The 18,003-nt window shown below is 44.0% G+C and overlaps 1 protein-coding gene across 1 annotated transcript; it reads left to right on the top strand.

The window, feature by feature from the left end:
* Positions 1 to 16,938, top strand: PHYH (phytanoyl-CoA 2-hydroxylase). Its single transcript, XM_079768238.1, has 9 exons — positions 1 to 141; positions 2,583 to 2,638; positions 3,935 to 4,045; positions 4,668 to 4,836; positions 7,937 to 8,018; positions 9,618 to 9,799; positions 11,606 to 11,755; positions 14,429 to 14,563; positions 16,615 to 16,938. The coding sequence occupies exons 1-9, from the start codon at positions 67 to 69 to the stop codon at positions 16,666 to 16,668; spliced, it is 1,014 nt and encodes a 337-aa protein (XP_079624364.1). The 5' UTR covers positions 1 to 66; the 3' UTR covers positions 16,669 to 16,938.
* Positions 16,939 to 18,003: the final 1,065 nt, after the last annotated feature.

Below are 18,003 nucleotides of genomic sequence, written 5' to 3'. Positions count from 1 at the left end.
GGGGCGGGGCCGCTCGCCGGAGCCAAGTAGAGGCGCGGCCCGGCCGCCTTCCTTCCCGCCGCTGCCATGGACGGGGCGCGCGCTGCCTCTCGCCTGCGCGTCGTGCTGGGCCACCTCGGCTGCCCCTCGGCCGGGGCCGTCGTATCCTTTGGGCTCCGCGGGGCTCGGGCTGGAAGGGTGGTGGCCTCCAGGGCGATCGCGGACCTGCGCGTAGGTTCTTCCCCTGCCTCCGCGCCCGGGTCCCCGAGATGGGCACAGCCCTTCCGGGCGCCCGGCGCGAGGGGCCCGGAGGAGGGCGCATCGCCAGCCGCCTGTGCCGGCTGCCGGGGGCGACGAGGCGTCACTCCGGCCTCCGGCCCCCTCGGGCCGCCGTCTCCCTGCTGGTCACCCAGGGGGTCGTTTTCGGAACTGCGCCGCGCGTGACCTCCGCGGCGGCCGGGCACCTAGAAACGTCCCCGCGCAGTCGCCCGTGGGCCGGGCGCAGGGCGGCCTGGAGGAGCCGGGGCGGCGGCAGGGCCTCCGCGGGGCGCCCCCCGCCCCCCGCCGTCCCTCCGCACCCCACCCCCGTGCTGGGAAGGGAGCTCGCGCGTCTGTCGCGCCCTCGGCTCTTCTCGCTGAGCCCCGGGCTGCGACCCCGGGGCGCTCACCCCGCCTCCCGGAGAAGGACTTGGCGTCTGGGTCCGCCCCTGGATTCAGCATCGGAATGAGTCCGGGGGGGGGGGGGGGGGTGCGCAGCGGCGTTGGGTCCAGAAAGATGTCACTGCAGCACAGGACACGTAAATCAAATCCCTTTATAGAGCTGTACCTGCTGCTCAGATTAAGTGTTCTCTTTGGGGCGCACTGTTGGAAGCTCCCTATAAAACTCTGCCTGGGGTTGCTCCTGGGTACGACCCGATTCGCCGCTGCCCGGCTGTGTGTAGGACCCTGAAATCTCCTGACCGGACCAGCTGTTTCTTTTACTTTCACTATTGCTCTCCAGCGGAGTTCCAAGCAGCGACGTGTCAGAATCGCTGTACCTTTAAAATCGCGTCCCTAGACTGATGAAGGGAAACCAGGGTATTACATAATCTCATTTTACAGGTGAGGAATTGGAAGCTGGGCGAGATTAAAACTCTGGACCACGGTCATTTAACTAAAGCCCTGTTTGTCAGAGTGTGGTCCTGGGACGTCAACACCACAGGGAAGCTGGTTAGAAATGTAGACTTTCAAGCTCATCTCAGACCTAGGGAATCAAAATCCCTGAGGGTGGGCCCACTTGCTGTTTCTGACACATGCTCAATCGAGAGAATCACTACTGTATTGGGACTAGATAGAATCAATTGAGGTGCCTCTCCAGTCTGTAACTACTTTGAAATTTGATATTCTGATCTTGCTGTTTCTTGCTATAATAGTGTCAAGGTCAGAACTCAGTGTTTTCACATGTAATTCCTTTTTTTTTTTTTTTTTTTTTTGGCACTGGAGTGTTGACCTTTGAACTGTCCTGGCAATCACATTTTTTTTCTGAGAATAGTTGACAAAGGTCATGAACTCTGCCACATGAAAAACAGACAGTAGCTAGTAATTCTGACTCCTGGCCTGCCTTTCTTTTGGACTATAACATTGTTCCAGTTATATAAGATGTCATTTAAAAATAACATGTTTACGAGAAGGGACATTCTGAAAATAACTCTTTAAACTAAAGATATGATTTTAAAAAATGAAGAAAAGAAACAGTAGATGCTAAATCAACAATCTGTGGTTACTGGAGAAAAAAATTAGAACGAATTACTAGTTCTTTAAGATATTTAAAGTTATATTTGACTGTGTGTATCATACTGTTCTTGGAATCACTGCTTATTTTATAGGTTTTTTTTTAATGACCAGCCAAATTGTTTCTAATACTTTGGCCTGGACTCCAAGTAAATTAAATACCTCTTTTGACTAGCACATGTTTCTCCTTACTTCTAGAATTGACCCTTTAATTTTTTAAAAAAATACATTTTATTGATTTTTTACACAGAGGAAGGGAGAGGGATAGAGAGCCAGAAACATCGATGAGAGAGAAACACCGATCAGCCGCCTCCTGCACGCCCCCCACTGGGGATGTGCCCGCAACCAAGGTACATGCCCTTGACCGGAATCTAATCTGGGACCTTTCAGTCCGCAGGCTGACGCTCTATCCACTGAGCCACACCAGTCAAGGCGACCCTTTAATTTTTATTCATTCAGTTTAGTGGAAGGAATAGTCATGTGGAATAAAATAGATGGAAGCTATGAAGTAAAGGTTGTGGGTCAAGTCTTGGCTCAGCCGTTTTCTGTTGGGTGACCTTGGGCCAGCTGCTGAGCCCTCCAGCCGAGGTTTCCTGCTCTGAGTGGCAGGACTAATCTCAGAGCTTCCAGCCCCCTCCTCAGCGGCTGTGGGAATGAAATGAAGCGAGGAAGCAGCAGTATGTAACTGTCAGAGGTTCTCTACATAAGCAGTTTGCTTGATATCTGTTTGGGATCAGTCTTCCCATGTGAGAGCCAATCCAGTTTTTCTAGAAACTGTCGTTTCTAGAAAAGTCTGACTCCTACATTTTTATTTGCCTTAATTCACATCCTAGATAGCTCACCCCACTGCGGGGGCTGTTTCTTCTGCCAGTTTCCATCCTCAATTCCAGTAAGTAGATCTAATTTTAATTTTTAGCCATACAATGCTTATACAGGTTCTTCTAGTGGTAACTAGGATATAAAACCCAATATATCCTGTTGCCTGGTAACAATTCATTCTGCAAAGCCTCCATTTCCAGGACTTGTTCTAATTAGAACACTTGTGGAGATTTTTGAAAATCCTGACTTTAATTTTCTATTTGTATTTTAAAATTCAGAAAGGAAAAAAATACCTGAAAGGGCGCAATCTGGTGTTTAAAATTCAGGCATGCTATATCTTATTTAAATTCACCTGTCATATGCTCATAGGATGTATCAGCTAACATCTTTAGTTTATCTCAAGTTGCCTTTAAAGAAAAAAAACATCTGATCTCCAGGAGTATTCTCACAAAGCCACAGTTCCAACTAGGGGAATGGACTGGGTGATTTGAGTGTGTGTGTATGCTGTACATGTATGTGGATTTTGTTATTTTGATTTCTTTGGAGAATGCATGAACTAGACAATTAAAAATATAAAATCTGCCCTGGCCACAGTTGCTGAGTGGTCAGAGTATAGGCCTGCACACTGGAGGGTCTCGGGTTCGATTCCCAGTCCAGGACAAGTGAGTTGCAGGTCCCATCCCACCCCAGGTCCCCAGGTCGGGACTCATGTGGGAGGCAACCAATCAATCTCTCCCGCCCTCCCTCCTCCCTTCCATTGTTTCTAAAAATCAATGGGAAAAAATATCCTCACTCCTTGGGTGAAGATTAAATATATATAACCAGATTGTGCCCTTTCTGATATTTTTTCTCCTTTCTGAATATATATATATATATATATATATATATATATATATATATATAGCCAATCTGAAAAACTATACCTATTCATTACAAAACAAAATTTAAAATCAGAGAAATAGAATCTTTAAAAATCATATATAATTTCATTACATAAAGGTGTAATCACTGTTAAAAAATTTTTGTATTTTTGCACTATTTTTTTAAATAGTGTCTTAGCTTTATAAATTATAATCATATTTTATTATAATAAGCATTGTCCCTGCTATTATATGCTGCTTATTTTTAATGCCTGAGTCATATCCCATTGAATGAAGATGATATAATTCGTTAATTCTTTCATTTCTTTGTGACAGTAGTTAATGCTTTGGATTTAAAGCTTTACATTTTTTTTTTTTTCATATTACTTCCTTAAAGTCTTTGAAATAGAAATGCTGGATGGAAGGTTATCAGCATTTCTTGGGTTCTTGATACATATTGTTAGGTTGTGATTTGTGATTATTTAAGATGTATTTTTCTCCTTTAGGTATACTCGGGATAATAATGTTCTAAGCCTAGAACAGAGAAAATTTTATGAAGAAAATGGGTTTCTTGTCATTAAAAATTTGGTATCTGATGCTGATATCGAACGCTTTAGGTATGGTAACTATTTGTTATTTTACAGAAGTATATGTTTTATGCATGTGATGGGAATATAGTAAGATTAGCTTGTGCACGTTTAGTGATTTGGCTCCTTAGGAAACTGGGCTCTGGAGCCAGACTGGCTGGCTTTAATATTAGCCCCATCACTCAACATTGTGTGTCCTGGGGCAATTTGCTTACCCTTCCCATTGTCTCTGTCCCCACATCTGTAAAATGGGGATAATAATAGTACTTAAGACTTAGAGTTGTTGTTAGGACTGAATAAGGTAAACATATTGAGAGAAGACTTGGAACAGGGCCTGAGGTGCTGCTAGTGCTACAGAAGTGTTTGCTGTTCTTCAGGTGTAACCAAATCACATGGATTTCTTCAAATGGTCTTCTAAGCTGAGGAGTATTTGAATTCTGGTAGTGAATTCCAGCCTCACAGTTAGGAGGCTGGGACTTCTGAGTTGGCCATTTTCTCCTCCTTTCCATCAGAATTATTCAACCTGGGGCTGGAGGCCAACTTCCTGCAGAGGGAATGCCCCCACCCCAATCGGTGAATTTTTCCCCGAACAGGGTCAGGCAGGTGCTTGGAGCCAGCAGTAAGCACATCATTTGCCAACTTAATTTTCTAGGAATGAGTTTGAAAGACTCTGCAGACAAGAGGTAAAACCACCTGGATTAATGTTAATGAAAGATGTGACCATTGCGAAGTCAGAATGTGCTCCAAGTGAAAGAGTGATTACCAAGGCCCAAGATTTCCAAGAAGATGAGGAACTCTTCAGATACTGCACTCTCCCTGAGGTTCAAGACCTTGAATATTTGTTCCTCTAAGCTAATAGCCCATTTGCATGCTTGCCTCCGAAATCTGTTCTTTTTACTTTACTTAGCTCCTTTCTGCTGTGGTCCTAGAGCAGTGGTTCTCCATGGGAGCTGAGGGTATTTGCAATGTCTGGAGACATGCTTGGTCGTCACACATGGACACGGAGGGATGGTGTGCTACTGGCTTCTAAGGTGTAGAAGCCAGGATGATGCTAATGGGGCTCTAGGATCCTATAATGCACAAAATAACCCCCTCCCTGAGACAAATGATTATTCAGTCCCAACTGTCAGTAATGCCCTGATTGAGAAACCCCACTGTAGAGTTTGCTAATTACCTTTGGTTGAGAAGGGAAGGAATTCTGTGTTAAAGAGAGAGTCTTTCTTACACTTGATACAAGCGTATCCAAGTGTGAAATTGCTGAAGCTATTCAATGTAAAGCCATTTCTTTTTTGTTTTGTTTTGTTTTATGAGTCTGGTCAGCAGAACTGTGAGTTTGATTTTAAATTTAAACTAGTTTTTAAAATAATTATTATTCTTTAAGAGCAATTCATACTTATGAAAATATCCAAGTAGTCCAGAGGGGCATAAAATGAAAAGTAAAGTCTCCCACCCATAGCCTTCTTCACTGCTCAGCCTTCTTATGTACTCATCGGGAATTATTTTGTGTATATGCAAGCATATTTGTATGCCCCCACCTTGTAACATGGGAACATACTGGTTGTCACCTTGTTTTTTTCCATTTCTGGGAGATCTTAGATATCTTTCCATTAGTAACTCTGGATCTACTTATATTTTTAAAACTACTGTGCATTATTCTACTGCACACACGTACCACAGTTCATGAACCATCCATTTAGAATGGTCTTAAAGGAGACATTACATATAGTACTTATTAGAAATTATAACCCAAGGGCTGTTAGAGAATTTGGCTCAGAAAGAAAGACTGTACAGGTCTGTGGTGTCCAGCCCCAGGCATTGGTGGCTGGAGCGGAAGTGGCCCTCTGGACCATCCATTCATCTCAACCTCAAGTTATGTGATGGACATGGAAGCTCAGTGGGTGGTTTAGGGATGCAAAGCTCGAGATTGGAGGCCACGTGTGGTAAATGAAGCATTATCGGGATTTTCAGGTTTCCTACATTTCTGAAGTATAAACCATGTCTCTGGTGGTTCATGCAATAATTTTTAGAAGGTACGCAATATTTTAATAGCTATCTAGTTTAATGTGTATTGAAAACTAACCAGCACATCTAACCCATGATCTCGAGGATATTATTAATCAGGATAAGACTAAGTTAAAAGGAGTTAAAGAATTATTAGCTAACTATATTGGGAAAGTATGGCAAAAATGGTGAGGATGGCTTTTGAATGACTGAGGTTTAGAAAATACTGACCTCAGTGAAAAATAAACAGAAAAATGACAGGCTTTATAAAAAACAAGTATCAGGCCTGACTCCTCAGGCTTATTCCTCATACTCAAAATAATTCCAAATGAGTACGAAATTCGTGCACAGGTGGGGTCCCTAGGCCTGGCTGGCGATCAGGGCCGATCAGGTTCCCCACCTCCCCGCCTTCTCCTTCCCTTGCTGCCTGTGTCCTCCACCACCCACCGCAGTTCCCCAGCCCAGCCCAGGCCCGGCCCTGATTGGGCGCAATCCGGACCTGCCAGCCAGGGGGGGTGACTGGGAGGCTGGCTGGCAGGCCCCTAACTTGATCAGGGCCTGTTGGGCCAGCGGGAGGGGCCAACCACCACCGCGGTGAGCAGGCGGTGGGCCCGATCGGGGGCTTGCCAGCCAGAGGGGAGGGACAGGGGAAGGGAACCTGGAGATTGGCCTCCGGCCACGAGGAGGGAGCTGGCCCTTGGCCCCCCTGGGAAAGGGCCACGTCCACAGCCACCCACCCCCGGTTCCCAATCCCAGCCCGGGGGCTCAGCCCCAATTGGGTGATTGGGGCCTGCTGACTGGGAGTAGGGACCGGGAGGTTGGCTGGCAAGCCCCATTGGCGATCGGGGCCTGTGGCTGGTCAGTGCATGTCATAGCGACCGGTTGTTCCATTGTAAAGGTTCTTAGGCTTTTATATATATAGATTCCTTATACACAAGATACCAAATAGCGAGAAAGCAGTAAAATGTGCTTCATTTTTTGGAGTCAGACAGAATTGGAGTTTGAATATCAACTTTTTCATGTAGCTGACTCTGCCACCTTGGGCAATTTATCAGCCTCAGGCTTATTCATGTGGGATATTTGTTTTAAAGGATTATTATGTAGCAGGGACATTAATTTTCAGGGATTACTGTGAGGCTTAATTGGGCTGATTTCATAAAGCCCCTGGCAAGTAGTAGGCATTCAATGTTGAGTCCTTTCTGTACTTCACACTTCCCTAGGAGGGTTAGGAGCTGGAGGCAACACCCCAGCTGCTGGAGCCTGTGACTAATTCAGCCCTCCCTGTCACATGCTCTCATTGCGGCTTATTCTTCATAGCATGTGTCTCAACCACAACTGCCCATGCCATCATTTGTTTAACATCTTTCTTCCCACCAGACTCTAATATAAACTCTGTGGGGCGGCTCACTGTTGTGTCCCGTTTCCTGTCACTGCCTGGTTCACAGACCTCAGTACAGAGCTGAGTGAATGGTCACACTGACGCTGAGGGTCCTCTGAGCGGCTGCTCTCCTTTCCTTTGGCTCCTCATGACAGCTGCATGTGGGTTGGGTCCTGTCACGGTCCCTACCATGAACAGTCTCCATGAAGGAGGAGGAAGCTAGCTTCTCCCTGGGCAACTGTCGTCAGCTGTGATCGAAAGAAGGGTATACCTGTCCTTCCCAGTTGGTCTCTCATAGAAGCTCCTATCTCTCTTGTAGAAAAAGTGGTTAAGTTTCCAATAGGCTCCGAAAAGCCTGTTAATTCAGAGTGTTAGAAATTCCCAAGTGCTCACTTTTTCAGGCTTTGTTTGCAACGTTGTGAGATTGGCTTTTTTAAACTACTTGTCATCTTGGTTCTCATAAAGGTAGTTGTACTTTGTGCCACTTGCTTGTGCATCTGATTTCTCATGAACTCTCCCCCCTCCCCCCACCTTTCCTTTAGATTCTGAAATATGTGGAGTGCTTCACGGGACCCAACATTATGGCCATGCATACCATGCTGATAAACAAACCTCCCGATTCTGGTAAAGGGCTCTTATTTGTTCAGGGGAAGGAAAACATGTTTTATTAAATACATAAGGTTGATGTTCTGACGATAGCCATGTCTGTAAGTGCTACACTTTGCGTAAGTGAGTATGTGTACTCTTAAAAGAGAGACAGCAGGCCTAAAATGGAATCCCTTGTGCTCGCCCACATCAGCACGCTGAGCCTTAATACCTAACCACATTGCATTTCAGTTCCTCCCAGGAATGAAATCTTAACTGGTCAATCTGGATTTTCCTGGTCAGCACTAGTGAGGTCATCTGCCCAATAGTCCCCCTGCCCCTCCCCTAAAGGGACTGCCTGAACAGTCCTCTTCTCTAGTATCTGCCTACCAAAGCCTTCCATTTGGTACAGCTCCTCCAAGCTCCTTCTATCTGCTGCATTGAATGCTGCTCAATTCGTAAGTCATTCAATACAGCCAATTCGATCTTTAAATTTACCCACTTGAATTTTGTTTTTTACAGTACTTTAATTCAAAATAGCTTATATCATAACAACATTTAGTATAATAGTGATTTCATATATTAACTGTAGGGTTATTATTGCTGGATTTTCAGATGATAGGATTCTTAAAAATTCAGGTTAATAAACAACGGTTTATATCGCATAAGCTCCTATTATTCAACATCTCTAAGCTTTATTAACCATCCTCACCTGTGACAGTGTGAATTCTGCCTTTATTATTATTCTATTATTATTAACAAAATTTAAACTATTTTTATAAATCATATACTACGGTTGTTCTTAAAATTTATTGTGCGTTCTAAAATATAGCTTCTAAAACCTTACTTCCTGAGAAACTAATTTGGATGGTAGTACTCAGGAATCTGCATTTTATTTACCGTCCCCTGATATTCTTATGCAGATGGCTGTTGGGCCACGCTGAGAAATGTTGCTATACCAGCGGTAGTAAATGGGCCATCAGAGATTTTTTCATCTTTTCTACTTTTTCTTCCTCGAGGGCCGGGAGAGGCTTATGTGACAGGCCTGTAGCTCAACATCACCAAGTCTCTCCTCCCTGGATGTCTTGCCCATTGACCGGAGAGATCAGGGGGCCCGGGAGCAAAACCAGGGCGAAATGTAAATGTAAATGTGGTCGTGGCATCTCTGACTCTGCACAGTGATTATATATCAAATGCTTCTAGTTTGGTGAGGAAACCTCTTAGGGGCTTTTTTATTTAGTTAGCTAATTAAAAAATGTTTGCAGACTATCAGGGGACCTCAAAGTTGACCATTCTCTTCAATGTAATTAATTAAACTTTGTTTTTTAACACTAGGCCCTGTGCCCAAACCAGAGTTAGAAAGGAATAAAGCACAATAGAGATGATGACATATGTATGACTTGCTAGAAAATAGTGTATGTGAGTACTCGGCTACCCGAAACCCAGAAAAAAGTAGAGGATCCGGAGTCCCTGTGTTGATTTGATATTCCAATTTGGTGCTTATCGCCTGAGGCAGATTTTCTAGAATCTAGAACATTGTTTCATTTGTTTGGTTTTTGCAGGGATTGGTCATGATTCTGGTTTTTCGGGCAGAAGAGAAGAATTCTGAGCGTCTTTTAACAGCAGGTTCCCTTTCAGGCAAGAAGACATCCCGCCATCCCCTGCACCAGGACCTGCACTACTTCCCCTTCAGGCCCAGCAACAGCATCGTTTGCGCGTGGACGGCCATGGAGCACATTGACCGGAACAACGGCTGTCTGGTGGTGCTCCCAGGCACACACAAAGGCACCCTGAAGCCGCACGATTATCCCCAGTGGGAGGTAGGTCTGCTTAGCAGCGGAGTCTTGATCAGAATCTTTCTTTGTTTTGATTTCCCATCAGTCTACATAAAGAGCTTTACCCATGAGATGGCATTTCCTTTCACAGCCAAACATTGGTCTAGGATTTGGAATCCTACTCAGGGAAAATTCAAGGATGTTAGATAAAGTACTCATTTTTGCACTTTCAACAAGGGTTTGAAAGCCAATCAACATGGGGAACTTTGGTAGGTGCCGTAGGATCCGAGATTATGGAGCCTAATTTGCAAAGGTAAGACACACACATTGCACGACCAGATGCATGTGCCAAGTGCCAAGTAATTCTTACACAGTGATGGATGGCTCTTGGAGTGAGAAAGAGGGAGGGCTCATCATCCAGCTGGAGAGACCAGCAGAAGCTCTGGGGAGGAGGGAGCAGTATTCCACTGCACGGCTGTCCCACGGTTGACTGGTTCAACTGTTGATGCTGAAGGACAGTTAAATGCTTTTGAGCTCAGAAGTGATGAGACCAATCTGTTTCTTCAAGACCAATAATCTTGGGGTGTGGCACAGGATGTATTGAAGATGTAGGAGTCCAGAAGCAGGGAAACCAGAGAGGAGACTTGGTGCTTTAGGTTGTAAGGCAGTACATCTTGCAGCCCCATGATGATGGTCAGAATGGGAAGGGCACCTGTTATTAAGGCAGGAAGAATGAATGTGGTCCTGTAGGAAGTAAAGAGAATATGGCTTTAAAGACTTCTGTCTTAGTGAGACTTTGGTGCGCTGATGATTAGTGCTAAGTAAAAAAAAAAAAGAGTCTGGATTTTGACATAAAATCTGAAATTGTGAGATTTGTCAATTAAGGTGAGGTTTAGGGAAGGTTTGGTGCAAGCAAAGGGGAGTGCTTTTGGAGAGCCGCAGGGCCTTGCTGAGTCCCTGGAAGGCCGGCTAGGCCTGATGGGCTGGAAAGTGGGCGTTGTAGCTCGGTGGGAAGAATGGGTTGGGGCACCTGAACCCTGACTATGTCTGGTCTCTTCCATCCTCTGCTCAGACTTGAATCTGAGTGGCCGAAATGGGAGGTCAGTTTGGCTCAGCTTGGGGCATATCCACCCTGGCCAGGAGAGAAGTGCCCTGGATCAGAGTCCTAACAGAGTTCAGCCTTAGGAGGGGAGATGGGCTGCTGCCTGTACCCTGGAACAGCAGCCCCCACCCCCTCATAAAGGCCTGTAAACTTTAAATCACTTCTCACTGTAGTTTTTAATAAAGACATAACCTTTCCCTAAAGCAATAGCTAACTTTGGAAACAGTTATAAACAAACGCCGCGTTATAATTTGCAATTCTTCTTTCTTTACTCTGGACGAGACATGAGCTCAGAAAAATTGAACATTTTTTCTCCCCTAGTTTTGGAGAATAGTTTCTCAGAGATAATCCTGAATCACAGGAGAATGATTTATGCCAAGTTCCAGGTGAGGAGACTATCATGCTGAGAAAGAATGGTCATGGGTTCGGGCTGGAAAGTTCTCCTGCATTAACTGAAAAAGGCAAAGCTGACCTAGAGCTTCATTTATTATTCAGTAACAAAGGGTAGGAGGAAATTCCAAAGTTTTTATTTGGTAAAAAAAAAAAAAATCTGTGATTTTAATATCAACAGGTGACTTTTAAAAACCAGACATCTGACAAGCTTTTGTATAGTTACATTTTTCAAAAGAATCTAACTTATTTATCTCCTCTTGGAAGAACTTAGAGTACCTTTGCTTTACCTGATGATCTATAAAGTTTGTAGTTACTGGCTTCCTCAAATACAGGCTTGGCTCTCTTTTGTGTTCCAGGGGGGAGTTAACATAATGTTCCACGGGATCCAGGACTATGATGAAAACAATGCCCGGGTTCACCTTGTGATGGAGAAGGGAGACACCGTTTTCTTTCATCCTTTGCTCATCCATGGATCTGGTCAGAACAGAACTCAAGGATTCCGGAAGGTATGCATTAACATAACAGCACGTTTCAAAGATGAATGCTCAAACACAAAAATGCCAAGATATATTGAAATTTAAAAGATTTGACACTTTTGCCGTGGCTGGTAGCTCAGTGGTTAGAGCATTGGCCTGTGCACCAGAGGGTCACGGGTTCCATTCCCAGTCAAGGGCAGGTACCTGGGTTGCAAGTTTGATCCCTGGCCCTGTTTGGGGCATGTGTGGGAGGCAACCAATCCATGTGTCTCTCTCAACAACGATGTGTGTGTGTGTGTGTCTCTCTCTCCATCTCTCTATCTCTCTCTCTCTGTCCTCTCACCCCTCCCTCCCCTTCACTCTCTCTCAAAAAAAAAAAAAAAAGAAAAAATCACTGGAAAAAATATCCTTGAGTGAGGATTAACAACAACAACAAAAAAGATTTGTGACTTTTAACTAAACTAGCCTTTAGTCCAATTTAATTGCCAGGAAATATATTTCATGCTTTTTTTGCTCAGATCAGTAAGAAGCCAGGCGACCTCAGGATCCCGTTCATGATTTGCTTCAGAGCCAGAGCTTTCTTGGGAGCTGACAGCCTGTGCTTTGGAGGCAAAAAGCATTGCTGGCATACTAAAATAATAAAGTTTTGAATGTGGTATATAGCTCATAGTAACCATATAACAGAAAAGTTTATAGTATCATTGCTATTGAGAAAAATACTATTGATCCAAAAAAAAGTTTCTGAATTGGCTGTCCAGAAATCAGATTTAGCAGGCAGTCATTGTTTTCACCCCTCAGTGTTAGAGAATTTAAAATATATATATATGCTTTTATTGATTTCAAAGAGGAAGGGAGAGGGAGAGATAGAAACATCAATGAGAGAGAGAATCATTGATTGGCTGGGGATCGAGCCTGCAACCCAGACACATGCCCTTGACAGGAATCGAACCTGGGACCCTTTAGTCCGCAGGCCGATGCTCTATACAGTGAGCCAAACCAGCCAGGACTTAGAGACTTTAAAGTTAATGATTTCATTGCTTACATTAAAACTTGACAAATTTCTCATAAATTCGCAATTTCTCTAAAATTCAGCACATCTGGCAGTACTGTGGTGTGGACTCACATGTCCCCCTTGACAACATGGCTGTCAGTACTAAATATCAGGGGCTTCTTTGGGCTGAGTGAGGCTGTTTGTTACGCCAACCCCAGTCGTCTCCCTGAGGCGAAGGGTTCGTTGCCAGGCTTCATCTTTCATTCATTCATATTCCCACCGGGCTCAGCAGGGCCAGGATGAGGGTGAGGGGAGAAGGCACTCTCTTCAGGGGCAAAATTTAAGGGGCAGCGACTAAAAAAACTAAAGAATCCAGTTAAATAATATTGGTTACAATAATATTTTGAAAAATCAAAATCCCTGCAAAAAAAAATCCATGATGAGCACAGAGCCAACGTTTTGAATCTGCGTGGCTGCACTGGGAGTTTCTTCACCAGATCAGGCTGTTCCCTAGCACAGACCTCAGCGCGCCAAGCGGGGTACAGGCACCACAGTACAAAACATGACCAGTTTAATATGCTGACTTAGCAACTTCTCAATTTTTTTTTTAAACTACTTTAATGTTTGGAAAAACACTAACCTTTAAAAAATACATAAAAACGTGTATAGAGGATGCACATTTCCCCCCCCCCCCTTTTTAAAAAAATGTATTTTATTGATTTCAGAAAGGAAGGGAGAGGGAGAGAGAGAGACAGAAACATCAATGATGAGAGAGAATCATCGATTGGCTGCCTCCTGCACAGCCCCTACTGGGGATCCAGCCCACAACCCAGGCATGTGCCCCTGGCCGGTATCGAACCTGGAAACCCTTCAGTCCACAGGCCAACGCTCTATCCACCGAGCCAAACCAGCCAGGGCACATTTCCCCTTTCGCCTCAGGGTCCAGTGTGGCTCAGCATGGCACTGGGACTCACATGGGACATGGAGTTTGTGACCACACGGCCTAGAAATGTGATGTTTGGGGCAAAGTAGGAAGTCCTTCTGACAGGTGTGGTCGCCTTAAGATAACTAACCTGTGACTGGGAAGGGGAGTTTTAGGTGGTGCCTTGCAGCAGATCTGTTTATAACTTTTTCAAGAATGGGAAGGGCCACATAACTTCTGTGTTGCCTTCATAAGGGAACAAGACAGGTATCTTATGCTGTCCGACTTCAAATGTCCTTTGGATTTGAGAGGGGGGTGTATTATTTTCCTTTGTAAGGTGTCGCGCCCGCCCCCCGCCCCGTAATCTGTGGCCATTGAAATAACAAGCCATCACAAACTTCATTGAGTAACTTTTGTGACTAAGATGATGAAAAACCCTGGAATACGTTCCCTGTTAGCATTTGGGGATATCTACTCCTTAGAAAAAGCAAATGTTAGGAAGTTAAAGACCTCTGATTTAATGGAATTGTATTCCTTGCCCTATAAATGCCTTTTGAAAATAAATACCACAGCTAGTTAAAAATCTCTTGCAATTTCTCAAGCAGCCTTTAGCTGGGAGGAGAAAAAAACGACTGAGCCACGAAGAGACTGATTTAAGGCACCATGGGACAGCTTTCAATCTAGAAATCAAATGCTGAGTGAAATAACTGACTTTCTAAAAGAAACCTTGCTTGGTTGCTGGTGTTGATGGGATTTCACCCCTTAATATTAATTGGTTCACTTTGCCCAGGCAATTTCCTGCCATTTTGCCAGTGCCAACTGCCACTACATCGATGTGAAGGGCACCAGCCAAGAAAACATTGAGAACGAAATTGTGTCGTTAGCAGAAAAATTGTATGGAGTGAAAGAAGGTGTCTCCCTGAAGGTATGTGTGTGAAATGACAAGAGGAAGGTCTCGGTTTTTGTCTTTGCTTCAGATGCTCACGAATCCTCCTTGTTGATTAATGTGAGGGTGTGAAGTGCTTGTGGTGAGAGCTCTATGCAGAAACGTGGCTGAGGCCCACGGAGAATGCCCATGGGATTTCAGTTTGTATTGCTTCCCCCGTCTGGGAAGCTGATGGCGGGCTGGCTTCGCTGTGAATTTGGGCTGTCCTGGCGTATGAAGGCTGCCTTGTTCCAGGACAGTCAGATAGGATAGAAAATAGAAAATATATTTAGAGGACAGGAAATGAAGGACCACTGGCTACCTCCTGAATGCGCACAAGGAAGGTAAAGGTTTGGACTAGCAATCATCGTCCTCCTTTATTTGTAAGAATAGAAATGTATACATTTGGAAATCCAATAAGACTCCCAGGAAGCAGTTCTTAGGCAAGTGTTTGTTTGCATGTACAGAGATAGATCGCGAATGCTTATCAGTAAGAGGTGTGAGATACTTCATATGCTTTCCTAATGCATGCACATCACTTGTAAATTATTTGCTTTTAATTAGTGGACATTCAGTGCTGATGAGGATCAATAGAAAAATTATCAGTCAAGGCAAATAGACATATTTGCTATGTAGACTATGTACATTTTAGCCTGGGAGCCAGGAAGCTGATCTGTTTTTAAATTTACATTAGGTAGTCATAAATGCATGCATTTCCTCTGGGGTGACATGACCCTCGCACAGACGGAGCCTTCCAGTTCTGTGAAGAGCACTGAACGGGAATCATTTTCTGAACACCTTCCCAGCTCAAGAATCTTACTTCGCCCTTTACTCCTTTCTCCCCTTAGAATCTATGAATGTACCCCATCTCTGAAAATGCTCTGATCTCACATTTGCAGATTCTAGAAAGTATCGTCCTTCTCCCTTTGCCCAGTATGTAAAATGGCTTACACAGGCAACGTAGTTTGTCACCATAGTTGTGGTTTCCGTCCAACACCCTGAATTTTAAGGCAGGAAAAAAAGTATACATTCGGTTTGAGGTTTGTCATTATTGCACTAAATGAATTACCTCCTGTATTTATTTTAGTTACCTTCTAAGTTACAGCTTGTCAACTTTACTTACAATAGCAATACAAACTTGTGCTCTATAGTTCTTTTAAGGTACAAACAAAAGCATTTCCATACTCTTTTTCTTATTTTCTTCACCAAAATCCAATGCAGCAGTCATTAGAGCTGCATGCTCCGAATGAGAAAATAGCCCCAGAGGTGGGCCTGTTACGTGACACCAGCTAGACTTCAGAGTCAGGTCGAACTCCAAAATCGTTCTTCTCTCTATACCTTGCTGGTTGCTCAAAAATAAACAAGGAATAAGAAATAAATTTAAAAGTCTGAATTGTTTTATGAAGAACAAAGAAAAAGCAAATAAACCAGTAACCTATAGCATCATTGGCATGATTATAACCTAATCAGGAGTAGATGACTCAAAATGAGTCAGGCAAAGCACCTAACGCAGTGGTCGGCAAACTGCGGCTCGCGAGCCACATGCGGCTCTTTGGCCCCTTGAGTGTGGCTCTTCCACAAAATACCACGTTCCCTAATTAAGTTAATAACAATGTACCTACCTATATAGTTTAAGTTTAAAAAATTTGACTCTCAAAAGAAATTTCAGTCGTTGTACTGTTGATATTTGGCTAATGAGTTTGCCGACCACTGACCTAACGGAAGGCAGAAAGATAGGTAGTGAAATGTTTGTACTGTGACTGAGCATAATAATCAGCCGGCTGCGGACCTGTGATCAACAAGAGGACCCAGCACAACAGGGCTGACAGCTTAGGGACTCCCTGCCTTAGATTGTTTAACATGATATTAGATGTTGGCAAGTAAATCGGAGTCTCAGAATATGGTTTATCTTCTAACTGATATGACTATTGTGGGGGCTTCCACGTCCCATCCCCTCTACCCCCCATTTAACCATTTGTAGATGCTAGAAATTTACTTTCTTTTATGGTGAAGAGACAAACTGAACTCCTTTTGTTTGGCATTATTTCCAGGATGTTTGGAGATTTCGAGGACGGCTTGTGAAAGGACAAAGAGTCAACCTTTGAAACAGCTCTTTGCTATAACTCTTTTAAAGAAATCAAAATGAAATGAGATTTCTAAGGAAAAATATTTTCTTAATGAGATGACACAATCTTTTCTATCACTTGTTAACAAATCAAAATGCATATATTAGGTACCTAATCGCATGTGGGCAATTTTGCAGTGCAGTGGTGTTGCTTTCATGAATGTAAAAACAGTAAAAGTGAAATAATATTCGTTTTAAGGAAAATGAAGATATGGTTGCAATCAAATAAAGGTAATTCTGTATAATTTAAGTGTGTTAAATCCGTTTGTTTATTTTTTCATTCAATTTGCTCTTTTAAAAAAATTATTTATTAAATTGATTGGGGCCAATTAGCTCTTTACCCAAACAGAAATAAATGCTTTGAAACTCAGGTTGTTATATCCCTCTCCTGGAAAACACACCACCTACTTACTTCATGTCATGAGAGACTTCTTTTCAAATATAGGACAGTGTACAGCGCAGGCACACTGATTGACGGGCACGAGAAGGGCATCATGGAGGCGGATGCTTATGCTCTGACGCAGGGTGCCTTCTCTGACTTCACCCAGCCACCCTCCTTAGGAAAGCGAACTGTCCAAGTCTTTCCAAAGGAGGAAGACAAGGGTAACATCTGCTATTCCTTATTGGGCAGGGCAGCCGAAACCCTTCAGTATTTATGAATGAAACCTAACCTCTTCCAAGGTACAGGGAAAGTTTTAGATACTTTTGGTGTGGCAATTGAATGAGCAAGAACCGGAGGAATTTATCCTAACAGAGCATCGTCTTTCTACCAGCTGAGGGCAGCAAGGAGACATAGTCTTTTTCTTTTTCTTTTTTTTCAGTTTAGTAAGAAAGAAATAGAGTCCTTTTCTTGTCATTCCACTGAACACAGTTTTCCTAAATCTAGCTTATTGTGTGTGGGATTTTTTGTCGGTTTCCCTTGTAAGGACATGCAGTTGAAGCTCAGTTCCACCTGCAAACTGGGAAGAACAAGAGTATCACTGAGGGGGACTAAGGAAATGGGGTTATGGAATAATTGAAAATAAAATGTACATAAGGAATGCCAGTGTGAACAGCAAGTATGGAGCCCTGTCCAGCATTCCTTGGGCATTTTATCCGTGGAACAGAAAGAGCTGATCTTGAAGACTCCTGAGATGTGTCAGACCTTGGCCTTGAGACCCCAGACTGAGTCTCCTGGGGCTCATCTGTCCCCAGAGAAATGAAGGGAAGGCCCTTCCTTCCTGAGCAGCAGCTAGAGCAGAGCCCTCGGTCCCCGCCATCCAGCCTCCACCCCTGGGGGCGCTGTGCCAGCACGGGCCTGGGCCCTCTCCTGGAG

The sequence above is a fragment of the Cnephaeus nilssonii genome (genome assembly GCF_951640355.1).
Source record: "Cnephaeus nilssonii genome assembly, chromosome: 4".
Classification (NCBI taxonomy): domain Eukaryota; kingdom Metazoa; phylum Chordata; class Mammalia; order Chiroptera; family Vespertilionidae; genus Cnephaeus; species Cnephaeus nilssonii.
The sequence above is the reverse complement of the archived record's forward strand: the minus strand, read 5'-3'. Positions and strand labels throughout refer to the sequence as shown.

What these genes read in the sequence shown, in the direction of transcription:
- PHYH (XM_079768238.1), top strand. Translation starts at nt 67, where the DNA reads ATGGACGGGGCGCGCGCTGCCTCTCGCCTGCGCGTCGTGCTGGGCCAC. An exon ending in GCCCCTCGGCCGGGGCCGTC is followed by an intron (nt 142 to 2,582) that starts GTATCCTTTGGG and finishes TTCACATCCTAG; the next exon opens with ATAGCTCACCCCACTGCGGG. An exon ending in GCTGATATCGAACGCTTTAG is followed by an intron (nt 4,046 to 4,667) that starts GTATGGTAACTA and finishes TTAATTTTCTAG; the next exon opens with GAATGAGTTTGAAAGACTCT.